At 52.9% G+C, this 12,442-nt stretch overlaps 4 protein-coding genes across 4 annotated transcripts, besides 2 other annotated features; 1 reads left to right on the forward strand and 3 right to left on the reverse strand.

Moving 5' to 3' along the window:
- Nucleotides 1–197: 197 nt before the first annotated feature.
- trm6 (tRNA 1-methyladenosine methyltransferase subunit GCD10) lies at nt 198–1,984 on the reverse strand (the record flags this gene model as incomplete). The annotated part of the gene is made up of 2 exons (XM_001276360.1): nt 198–1,845; nt 1,899–1,984. 2 exons carry the CDS (start codon nt 1,982–1,984, stop codon nt 198–200), a joined length of 1,734 nt encoding a protein of 577 aa, XP_001276361.1.
- A 939-nt stretch (nt 1,985–2,923) lies between these two features.
- ACLA_003490 (DUF544 domain protein) lies at nt 2,924–5,656 on the forward strand (the record flags this gene model as incomplete). Its single annotated transcript, XM_001276361.1, has 3 exons — nt 2,924–3,551; nt 3,600–4,501; nt 4,559–5,656. 3 exons carry the CDS (start codon nt 2,924–2,926, stop codon nt 5,654–5,656), a joined length of 2,628 nt encoding a protein of 875 aa, XP_001276362.1.
- Nucleotides 5,657–5,748: 92 nt separating this feature from the next.
- Nucleotides 5,749–5,773: a microsatellite.
- Nucleotides 5,749–5,774: a microsatellite.
- Nucleotides 5,775–7,016: 1,242 nt separating this feature from the next.
- On the reverse strand, nt 7,017–9,953 carry ACLA_003500 (putative DUF221 domain protein; the record flags this gene model as incomplete). The annotated part of the gene is made up of 6 exons (XM_001276362.1): nt 7,017–7,756; nt 7,819–8,217; nt 8,284–9,189; nt 9,250–9,542; nt 9,609–9,841; nt 9,903–9,953. The coding sequence occupies 6 exons, from the start codon at nt 9,951–9,953 to the stop codon at nt 7,017–7,019; spliced, it is 2,622 nt and encodes an 873-aa protein (XP_001276363.1).
- A 1,557-nt stretch (nt 9,954–11,510) lies between these two features.
- Nucleotides 11,511–11,937, reverse strand: ACLA_003510 (uncharacterized protein; the record flags this gene model as incomplete). The annotated part of the gene is made up of 2 exons (XM_001276363.1): nt 11,511–11,821; nt 11,910–11,937. The coding sequence occupies 2 exons, from the start codon at nt 11,935–11,937 to the stop codon at nt 11,511–11,513; spliced, it is 339 nt and encodes a 112-aa protein (XP_001276364.1).
- Nucleotides 11,938–12,442: the final 505 nt, after the last annotated feature.

The raw sequence follows: 12,442 nt of genomic DNA on the forward strand, positions 1-12,442 counted from the left end.
GCGCTTTCCCTTCCAATGTGACTATTGCTCTATGATCATTCCGCCAACCGTGGTCCTGAAGATTGACATCTCCGAATTGTGATCGGTGTCCTGGTTAGGAGTGACATATCTTGTACTCCATACCCCCCATGCTGCCTTCTCTGGCATGCGAAATGCAGAACTTTATACAGTACATCTGTCTAATACCCATCCTCATGTCATGACTGCATCTCAACATCCATGCCGCTGCCACTCTCCGCCGGAGTCGCAGATTCCTGCGTGACAGCGAGTTTCCTCTTCTTCCGGCTTGGGTTGCCAGCGGCTTGGATTATCTGGTGAGAGGGTAATACACGAATGGCATGGAAGATGTAGCCTTCAGCGCCGCCGCGTCCCGACATCAGTGGATGCGTGCGGCCAGGGAGGACTTGCCACGTGCGCACCCGAGAAGTCTCGAGGGTGGGCGCAAGCAAGAGAGACGGATCCAGCGCGAAATCTTTGTCGAGATCTGTGAAGTCGGGTTCTGGGAGTTTTGCCTTCTCTTCCCCGTCCTCCGTCTTTTGCTCCTCTAATTCCTGGAGCAGCCGGTCATGCTGGGCGATGATTTCTCGTTTCCGAGTAATGTATGCTGTCCGTCTCGGAGTGGAGTACAAATCGGCCAATTCGGTCAGAGGCTCGATGGTGGGTGAATAGACCACAACTGGAGCAGAGCCGGCGAGCAACGGGACGGTGTGCTTCAGCACACTGGCTGGTTCCATGAGCGTCGCAACGATGAGGCCGTCAAAGTCACCGGCCCGAGTCTCGTTGACAACCCGCCGTACCCGTTCCCATCGACTCCGCTTCTTGTAATATGCGCTGCGTTTGTTCGTCTTAAATGTGGATAGAGTCTCATCGGGAATCAGTGTGGGCTCGTTCGCGTAGATAGTATCCGCCTGCGGATCCAGTAGTTGCATCCACGATACTGTTTTCATGTGCTTGTACAGTGGATGAGACTCGTCGGGATTGTCTTGGTCATAGCCGAAGTATCTCAGCAAGGCCAGACTAGGCTGCTTGTTTGCATGGACAACAGTAATTGTGTTCCCTACAGCGGCCATGTGACGACGTCGAGCCAGAGCATGGTTCATAGAATTCGAGACTGGTTGTTCTGCGTTCTCGCCATTCTCGTTGTTGGATCCCTCGTTCTCCTCATCCTCCGCGTCATGAGGGTAAAGAATACCCATCCTTTCGGCCATCGCTGCAACAACCAAGCCTCCTGTTTCGTCAACCACAAGGTAGCGACCGTTCGGTTTCGACCCAATGGCCCCCTCCAGCGATGTATTTCCCCCGTGGTGCACATTTCCCCAGCACCCGATCAGCCCTATCGATTCGTCACGGAGCTCCATCGTTTTCGCCGCCTCTTTTCCTTCCAAAAAGTAGTTCGTCAACATGCTGACATCCAGGGGTAAGACTGTGAATCGCTTCAGGAACTTCTTCCGTTTCCGCAATGTGTACTTGGCGAGCGAAAATGCCGTCTTCTGATCCAACGCGGAATGCGACTCCAAGAGTTTCGCAATGATTTCTCGTCCCGCGCCCGTGGAAACCTTTTTCAACGCCTCAATCTCCTCCAACGTCATCTTCTGTGTTGATGCATCGTCGACGATCTCACGATTGGTCCGCATCGGGGTGCCATCCTCGTTAACGTCGACCTCGTCGCCATCGCCCTCGCCATCGGCGATGAGCGTCTCCGCATGTAACTCGGCCGGAGGAACGATGCGAAGGCAGTTATCATTGTCCTCGCCCGAAGCGTCGGTAATCTCGAAAGTCAGATAAAACGGGCGCCCGATGATCTGGTTGGAGGGGAAGCTGCCATATTTTCCGAGAAAGACTACTCTATGGCCGGAAGTCAGCACAGTACTCAAGGAGGTAGACACTTTGAGACGTACGTATTCGGCACAATTCTGACAATCTTCGTCAATTCGGAAGGCAGTCGCAAAGCGACATGCTGGTATGGACGGATGTACGAATGCATGATGTCGCAGGAGGGTGTGAGATGGGCAGAATTCTCTCAACGACGGCACATGGCAATTCGAAGCTCGTCCCGGGGTCTCTCCAGACTAAAAAAAAAAAAAAAAAATCCGGAAGAGCGATAAATGCGACCTCGCTCCGTCCACTGATGCTCATCAATGGCCCTCTTTTTTTACTTTTTTTGCATCGATCAGCGCACAGACCACGTGCTTCTTGATTCCGGGCATTGGATTACATCAGCCTGCATTACATAATGCGCATAAAAGAACCTCGGAACATTGGATCTTCCGTGCTCAGCCTCTCGACGTCATAGGCAAGGTGTGGCTGAAGCAACTCTTACAATACAATACCATATAGACATCATTCCAGGCAGCGAAATTGCGCTCTTCGCACTCATTGGACGTACCGCTGTATGAAACACCAGCCACATAGCGACAGCTACCTTAGAGAGAGGACAGACCTAGGTACCTGGAGATACAGACAATGTGACGGAATAGCTCCGGAATCTGGATGCCTTGGGAGCAGCGATGGGTGGTCCGTCTCTTTTATCTTCGACATAATTTCATATATTCTGCTGATGCATTCTGGTATCGGATCAATGGCTTTTGAATGGCGCAATTGGAACGGCATTAACCTCCCATGCGTGCTGTTAATTAGTGGCTGAGCTCTCTATATTGCCCGCATCTGAGCCACTGGTTACGTATACATCTCCAACTGCTTCAATCAATAGCATCAAGCCACCCACGACTCGTTCTACGTGCTGAAGATACATTGAAGGAAGCAACTGTCTTCTAATCGAGTTTCAATAACAAACGAGTTTTCGGTATTACACATTCTGCGCACTACACCCTTCTGGAACCGTTGATTGGCTCCACAGCTTATCCTGTTAAATGGATGCCTAGTAGGAGGCTGATCATGGTCGCTGCAGAATAGATTCGCCTTCATGGTTCTGCGAAAACGTGCGCCACCGCATCTTTCCAATCTAAATCAGCCGGATGCACGTTCTGAGCTTCGTTCTCCAATCTCACCAACATCGCCAACTGCAAAGTCAGTTTCCGCGCCGTCGCCTAAGCGATTGACCCGTCCAAGACGCGCAAAGAGCTCTCCCCATCCTCATCGCATTCCCTCGCTCGATCCAATATACTCTCCCGACTTGAACACATCACCGGCGTTCGATCTGATGCCCTTGGAACAAGCACAGAAGGCCCCGGTGGGGCCATTGTCCAGCGACAACCCCAACCCATGGGCGGACGATGCGTCGGAAAGGCCCGCGAAGAGCGCACATATTCCAGAGCAGACAGCACCCTCTAGCATAGATCAACAGGCTCACCTATCGACAAATGTCGAGAAATTTGATCGTGTACCGCCGATCCTTGTCGCAGGTACTCAAAGAAGAATGGCTGCCAACGAATGGCAAGAAGCAAATAATAACTCTGGGAGCTGGGAGGCACCAGTACAGCTACAGTCCAACAACCCCTTCTTGAAGACAAGGCAAGCTGAAGAGAATCCATGGGATTCGAACAATTCGAAAGCATCGCACGGAGACGGCTCAAGTGGTCGACTCAGCCAGAGTAAGTCGTTAACCATTGATCCATTTTCGAATACTCATACTTCTCTAGCCGAAGGTTACATTCCCATGACTGCGCGCTTGTCGCTTTTGGATCAACCAGCACCTGAGTCCCCGTGGGCTGAAGAGCGATCAGATCCTGCTGCACAATCACCAGCTTGGCCAAATGTTCCGATGCATACTCAACATACTGCTCCTCCTCATCAAGTGCCTTATAACAACGGTCCTACCCCTGGTCAAACATCTTCAATATTTGATGGACATGATTATGCTGTCCAGTATCCGCAACAAACAAGCTATGGGAGGCCGGTCTCGGGACAAAGTCCAGCCACTGCCGGTGCAACTACTTCTACCACGATGCCCCCGTCGTCTCACGATCTAATCGACTTTGGCGGACCTTCCGAAGTATCCGCTTCCCAGGCTCAAATCGACCTTGAATATGCTCCGTACCCGAGTGACGCCCAGACCCCCGGTACTTCATCAAACATCTATACCGAATCAGCACCGCCGTTACCCCAGCGCTCAGACCCATCCGAGTCATTACCAGAGCAATCTCCGGCGCTACCTCCAAGAAGCCCTAATCTAACCGCGGCGGAAGAACAGCGCCAGAAGGGCCAAAGATCCGAAACATATTCGATCCGACATATCAATTGGACGGATCAGACGGGAAAGCTGCGGGAGTCGCCGATATTGGTTCAAAATCAGAACGGGCCATGTCCCTTGTTGGCACTCGTCAATACGCTAGTGTTACGTGCAGACCAGGATACGCAGCCACCCATTGTGCGAGCACTTCAGACTAAGGAACAAATCTCTCTAGGGCTCTTGATTGAGGCCCTGTTTGATGAATTAACGACACGTCTGGGTCCTGATGGCGAGCTTCCAGATATAGAGGCTCTCAGTCGCTTCCTGACAATGTTGCATACTGGCATGAACGTCAACCCGCGACTCACACTGGTATGGACACTCTGGGTATGGAATCATCCGATGCAACTGGGACTGACTGTCGACTAGGAATCAAATGAAGCATTCGGCACCTTTCTCAAGACCGGTGACATTCGACTGTATAGTACCTTTGGCGTGCCGTTGGTGCACGGTTGGATCGCTACTCCCGCAACCGAGGCAGATGAGGCTTTCAGAAGACTGGCCCAGTACCATGAAGATGTACAGATGTTGCCCTTTCGTAAACAAGAACTAGAAGATCGTGTCTTCCGCGGAGATACACTCACATGGGAGGAAGAGCAAGTGATTAAAGACATCCAAGCCATCGAAAAATTCACCGATGTGGAGAATGCTACCCAGCTCAGTGCATTTGGGCTAAAACATCTCACGGAAATGATGCCTCCTGGGTCGTTCGCAATCTTGTTCCGCAATGATCATTTCTCGACTCTCTATAAACACCCTCAACGACGCGAATTGTTTACATTGGTTACCGATGCTGGTTATTCTAGCCATGCGGAAGTTGTCTGGGAATGCCTGATTGATGTTAATGGTTCGAACTCGACGTTCTTTGCCGGAGACTTTCGCCCAGTCGGTCACACCCCGCCTGAGACTTCTGATCCATCTGGCCCACGAATATCAAGCCACAGAACGACCGTTCCTCCGCCTCCAAGCGAGCAGCAAACAGCAAATACACTATCGCCCCAGGAGCAAGCTGATGCCGACTATGCTTACGCACTCTCTCTTCAATACCAAGAGGAAGAGCGCCAGGCAAGAGAGGGAAACAACCGGCAACAGAATCAACGGGCCTCGGCCCCAAATTATCCCCCCGGAACCTCTTGGGGCCCAGACCCGGCTCATCGTCGAGCAGCGAGTGTCGCAAATGGTGGCGGGAGCCGCCAGACTGCGGACCGCCGCTCGACGGGGCAGAGCCACCCTCCTGGGCGATACTCAACTTCCCGCTTGGAAAATGACCGTAATACTAGTGGAAACGCTGACGACCTTCTTCCCCCGTCGTATGAACAGGCAGCCACTAGCCCAGCATACCCGCCACGAGACGCTCCAGATGGCCGATATCAGCGACATTCCACGGGACGGCGCATAGCCCCGGGTCCGGGCACGGGTCTACCAGATCGGCCAAAGGATCGAAACAAGGACTGCGTGGTTATGTAGTATCTGTGCTCTTGAGGATTCAGGATTCTGTGCTATTTTTGGACGATGGGATTCGAACTATAACGATAACGTAGCATGGGGGTTTCCAGATTTCTCTCTCTCTCTCTCTCTCTCTCTCCCCCCCCCCCTTTCCAGTCTTTCAGGGAGTATTGCTACTGCTGTGTTTGACGATGACATGATATGATGCGCTATGTACTTTATATAGATACCACAGGAGAGGCAAATTTCAATCACTGATAACGTACTACATTAATATAACTGTGAGAAATTCAATGTGTATGTTGTTCTCATTCTATGACTCTTCTTAAGCAACAACAACAACAAGCACAGGCTAGTAGTAGAACCCAGATTGCCCATACATATTCCTACGAGCTACGTGCTGGAAGAGTTCTACATCTCATCACATGATCGAGATATATCAGTTGTTTCTCTTCCCAGAGACATATTCTGTGTCAGCATCACCATCAAACTTCGCATCAGCCTATCCAAAACAATATCATTACCTCAGTCAACCCGGGACTCGGCACCTCAACGATCATCTCGAACCTTTCCCTAATCCTCCACGGACAGATAAGGCCATGTCAGGGCCAGTCTGACAAGGGCAGCTTCTTCATTGAAGACGCGGGGTTGCAGGAGTCCAATCAATGCTTCTGTTCGCTGACAATGAAAGGACACGCCGGAGAAGATCCTTCGGCAGTTTACCATGTGTCGAAGCCCCGTTGCTGAATATAGATTAACTGAGGGAGGGATCATGTTCAGTAGCACGATTATGGGATGTCGCATGTGCATTTGGCCGGGGGATGCTTGGTTGATCCTAATGGTGTCCAACCACTTCGACTCAGCACCTTGTGTGCATGAACGAGGATACATAAACACCGCTGGATCCTCGCTGTCAGATGGAACTGATCTGAAGTGAGCTTTAGCCGGGGGTGAATTAGTCCGCAAATTGCAAACCAGATGAAAAACTCTCGGTATTGCTGCCCTCGCAGCCTTTGGTAGCAGTGCATGGCCCCAAAGCTGGCGATTGTTCAGGCACATTCACTCCCATTTCAGCTTCGGACTTTATCTCTAATCTTCGGCCCGGCTGGAACCGGGGCAGTACGCTCGATGCTGTTCTGCGGCTATCGACGCTGTCAAGGCCGCCGGTGAGAGGACGGTGTTTTCGTTCGAGTTCTACCCGCGGGTTGGTGGGAATGCGAATACGGTGGATTGCACCTTGACCGTTTGATGGGAGAAAAAAATCAATGCTTCCTCGAACTGTTTGCCATACGCAAGCAACAAGTCTTTAGTGAATTCATTAGCTTCATTAGATTCATTACAGGTGACACAACGATCTTCATCCCCCGCAAACGCCTCCCTTTCAGTAGAGAATCTTCAGCTCCCAAAGCGGCAGATTCGGATCATACTTATCCCACACAATCTTGTTCCTCTCGTCGAGATGCGCCCCCTCATCCGTGATCGGGATGGACGGATGCGTCTCCAGCACCTCGTGGCGACTAAACCCCCACTTGTCGCGCGGGATCCACAGCGTGGGCGTGCGCGCGCGGATACACGGCTCGAAGTACGCATTGCGCTCCTCCTCCTCCGAGTACTGGATGCGGACATGGTCGCGGCGGACCTTGCGGCGCAGCGCCGCGTAGTCGCGGTACAGGTTCGGGTGGAACCATTTCCAGACGGCCTGCCAGCGGCCGCGCGGGGTGCGCAGGCCTCCGGAATCGGTCTCGGAGTCGGCTTCGCGCGCGTCCTGCTTTGCCTGCTGAATCTCTTCCTCTGTGTCGAGGGTGCGCGGCAGGAAGGAGTAGAGCGGGGCCAGAGCCTCGTTGAGCGACATGTGGGCGAGGATGGCGGCGATGGTGAAGAAGATCATGATGATGAGGGGGCCGATGGCGGCGCGGATGGCGAACAGGCCGATCATGCAGATGGCGGCGAGATAGATGCCTGTGAGGAGGTGCTGGAGGGCGCGCGGGTAGACGAGGCCCTTGGTGTCGGTTTGGATGTCGTAGACGAAGAGGAAGTTGTAGCGGTAGGCCTGGTAGACGAGGAAGAGGCCGATGAAGGCGAAGCCGAGGATGAGCGGGGCGATGCAGGCATAGGTGAGGGCTGGGAGTGGTCAGTGCCAGGAAGAATGGGGGAGGGGATAGGGAGAGGGAAGGGGGCCCTACCAATGACGCCCATGTTGGTGAAGACGGGGAAGACGTTGCCCCAGCTGATTCCGCTGAGGGAGGCCCAGCGCTGGTACAGGTGCCGCGGAGACCGGTCGAAGAACGTGCTCATGAACTTGAACACGATCATACCGGCGACCTGGACCACGGCCATGGAGCTCATGGTCAGCCCCTGCAGCAGGAAATAGGAGATGTAGAAGTTGGTGGCCTTGGGCAGGTTCTCTGCGAGCAGATCCTTGGCCGACAGCGGGTCCTTGATAATCTGAGCTGTCGCGGCAGACGCAGCCGACGTGAGGGTCGTGACGAGGAACACCTGGACGACCTGGAAGCAAAAGTGGGCGCTCTGCGTGAAAAGCTCGACGTGGGCGGTTGACGGGGAACCGGCTCGTCGGGCACAAACTAGGTTAAAAAGTCAGCAGTCAATCAATGTCCGGGGGCGATTATGCGAGGGACATGGGGGCATACATCGACAGATGATCGGGACCAGCGACATGAGAAGAACCAGAGCAGCTGATGGTAGGAGGCCGGCAATTACCCCTTTGAGAGTATCGGGCAGCTTGTCGATGAAGCCCAGAATGGGGATGAGGTGGGTGAGATAGGTAATATTCGAGATGGTGCCCACGGCAGCGGAGGGGATGGACCAGAAGATGATCAGGGCTGCGATCCCTCCCTTGATGGCGAACTTGCGCACGATGCGTTGCCACCAGCTGAGATTGAGGGAGGACCAGACGACCTCCCTGGGCGAGATGCCGATGAACCGCGGCGTCATATGGAGCGGTTGGTGATGCGACAGGGTCTGCAGCGCGATTTGTGCATCAGATTGCGTGTTGAACTCGATGAACAAGGCGGACAGATTCTTCCTCTCGCCATTTCTATGCTTCTGCTGGAGGTCGTCCACTTCCTGTGATGCCTTGACCAGCTCCTCGCGCAGCCAGTCGATAGAGTCGACCTTGGGCCCAAACAGCTTCAGCCGATGAGTTGGCCGGCGGATTTTCTTACGCCATGCATGTGCTCCGCTCTCGCAGTCGAGGCATGTATCCGAAGTGATGACTCCCTTCTTGAAGGCCTTGAGACGCGCCGAGTTTGCTGCTCGGATCAAATGGGTTTCAGCTCGCTCCAGGCGTAGAGCCAGTTTGTCCCTTTTCTTGACCTTCTGGCTCAGCTCTTTGCAGTCGGAGGTGATCCAGATCTTTTGGATGGAGTCCCCGAAGACCTGGCGGAGCGTTTTCTCGCTCTTATACTCGTCCGGGACCGACATGAACAGCACTGTGCGGGACGATATGCGGCGCACATACGCGGGAGAGTGAAGATACGTCTGCCGGAGATTCGCGTAGAAGATGCTCTCTCGGGTGACCACGTAGAATACGAACGCTGCGGCATGACTCATTGTTAGCTTTCATTCCCACAGATCCAATGTTTGGGCAAACTCACTGAACAGGACACATGGCATGACCGCGTGAGCGTAGTACCGAGACGGATCTTTCACATTGCTGAAGCTGAACGCATCGAGCTGAGTGTTGCCCCCGCCCCCGGTGACATGGATGGGAAGCAGAATCGGCCATGTAATCAAGCAGCCGGTGAAGCATGTCGCGCAGAGGACCCGCAGAAACCGCAGAAAGAGGTATCCGTCCATGGAGGAGGAGTGAAGCACATGAGCATCGGATATCTTGAAAAAGTGGCCGAACCAATTCACAAATCCCGTTGGCAACTGGGGACTCCGTTCGCTAGAACGATGTTTCTTCTATCAGCATGAAACGGCGCGCAGGGAGCATTTCGAGGGGAGTACACACTGCTGGTGCCAGCATGGCAGATGAGACCTCGGGGCATACCACCGGAGTTGTGTGCGCCGACAGATCAGGAAGAGGCCAAACCAGAATGCGGCTATCACCAACGCCGGCAGAAGTGTAGTCAGCAACGCCGAGAGCGAGGTGGATTCCTTGACTCCCAGGTTTCCAATCACTTCCGATGTCGTCGATGATGCGTTGCCTCGAGACGAGCCGATGTTGGGGTCATTGCTGGGATCCTACCACGTCGAGTGTCAACAACATACCCCAAATTATGGCTTACAGGCAGTTTATACGTACAAGAAGATTCTGCCTCTTCATTAACATGTCAACCCATACGAAGGCGGCCATGATGGACACCAGAGGGTCTCCCTCGTGGCCCTGTCCTGCAAGGTGAACCGTTTACAAAACGTTGCGATAGTCGGATCTGAGGGGTGATAACGGTTTCCACTCATGCAGTGAAGCTAGGGGCGAATGGCTCTACATATATCCTCAGGGACCGGCCCGCTCCTCACGACAGAGAGAATGGTGAGGTGGGTTGGACCTGTCATTCTGGGCTCCAGGAACATTGGGTCGTGGGAACGCGACGCAAAGACTGGGGACCGTAACACTAACAGGCACAGAGATATCCCGGCCGTCACTAGCCAGCTTTAGTGTGACAGAGATGCCACCCGGTGGGCCTATGGAATGCACATCCAGGCGCTCGGAAGTCGGGATTGCAATTGGAATGCTTGACTCGAGTGCTGTCTCTCGTGATTCGTCGATCATGGCTTGAAAACGCCAGCAATTCAGCAAATGAAGGACAATGCGCACATTATCTACTCCGTACTCCGTACTCGAATGTTATCGTTCTAACGAGAAGTTGAGAACAAGAGACTTGGACAGCCTTGTTGATCGGGTGGAGACTGAAGAAGAAAAGCGTCCAGTCGATCCGTTTGTCTCGCAATTAGCGGCAGCCACTAGATGGATGAGATTGCCTGCAATTGGACCGTCAGGGTTGTAGATCGTTTGGCCAAATCCTCATTGGAAGTTGTCAGTCTGTGGAGTGTGGACTGTGAAAAGTCGAATATTTCTGAACCGTAGATTGCCTGCGACAAGTATGGTCCGTAGTTCACTCTCCAATCTCCATACGGTCTTTGGCCTCAATCCAGACTGCTGAAAAGACCAGTCCAAAAATCGCCAGAGTGAGAACTCCTGAGTATCGAACCTTGACTGAGGAATGTGGAGCATAATTACAATCATATCTTGCGTGTCACAAACCAGGGCGTGATGAATGGTGGACCCCAAGCCCTAAAGCCTTGAAACTATTGATTCTGCAATCTCCATTAGTGTCGCTGAAGGTCACCACCCCCTGTCGAGTGCTGACTCGATATCTACTGAGTCTTGGGTCAGTGCTTTCATTATACTGGAGCCTGGAGAGGAAGTCGATAAGCCTCTCGTTAGCCTTTTTTGGCTACAGTGGACAATTGCCGCTGCCGACAGGTCACATCAAGCAAGGGGTGATCTGTGCTGTTCTTTACATACTGTGTACGTGCGTGACGATCTAGTCTCTGCTAGGTCGCCCAGATCTCGACTCCATCTCTGGGAGCCGATGCAGAAGAAAAAAGGTGGTGGTATGAGCGTCATCTCGAGAAAGAAAAATAAAAGAAACTTCATACCGCTCCCTTTGTGTGACACGAGCTGCATGTCGAGAGTGCTGACTGACGACATATGCTAATAATGGGCTGTAGACTTGTAGCATCATGGCCTGGATATGATAATGCGACCGACAGTCTTATTGCTTGGAAGAACAAGATGCTTCGTAACCTAATCTCCTCAGCTCGATGCTCATTGGGATCGCTTGAAGCCCTTTGCATGGAGGATCCAGCAAGATCGTCTGGGGTGGTGCTAGACCGTGTGCTATCGAAACTAGACATTCGGATCATCTATCGAGTATAGATTGGCAACTTGGCCTTCGGGGATTGGGAGACCGAGGTACTCAAATGCATCGCGGATGTCCTCCTCGTACAGAGCGATCAGGTACGGAGTAGATTTGACGATAGGGAGTGTTGCGAGGGGCACTGAGACCACCCCTTCTGCTTGGGCTTGGAGCTCACGAACCAGTGCTGCCAGCACCCCGACATCCGCCGACGCCGACAGTCCGATCCATTTGTGAAGGGAGCGAAGTGTTTCGCGGGGAAGATCCTGGAGTTTCTCAGGTGGTTTGACATAGGGGGAGGCTATTTCAGTATCATTAGATGGTGTGATACTATGTTGCCCCGAGCCAGAAAGAGACAGACGCGAGATGTGTGGACTGTGGATGAGTACAGCGATAGCCGCCGGATGACCTCTTCATATTGGGATGAGCCTTCCACCCCTCCGACGTTAGTTAACCACCGTCCCGTTTGGGAAGCTCACAGCAGCTGTGAGAGGAGGCAGGATCTATTAGACCCCATCATCCACTCTTGCTTTGGAACCAATACCCGTAGAATCCCGTCCAGTCTATCCCGATGCCCGGGCACCTGTGCCGACAGTGGGGGATTGGGCTCGTCGTGGTTGGCGTCATTTCCGGACCATAGATGGAAATGGTCGCCCAGGATCAGAAGAAATAAGGCGAAGCTAATGCCTGTGGATGTAGGAGTAGGCTGAACTTTCCAAGTTGGTGCCATGATAGACAGACTGCACGTTGAAAGTAAGAGTGAAGTTGCACCTGGTGCAGGCAGCATATGTATTTTAGACCAGCCAAAGTGCCGCGCTAACTGGCCCAACTGGCCTTTCACTCGCCCTACGGTGTATTGTGACCTTGAAGGCAGTCACTCTACAAACATATAAAGTCTCTCTGATGATCCACGGGTACGTAT

The sequence above is a fragment of the Aspergillus clavatus genome, genomic scaffold, assembly GCF_000002715.2.
Source record: "Aspergillus clavatus NRRL 1 1099423829750 genomic scaffold, whole genome shotgun sequence".
Lineage (NCBI taxonomy): Eukaryota > Fungi > Ascomycota > Eurotiomycetes > Eurotiales > Aspergillaceae > Aspergillus > Aspergillus clavatus.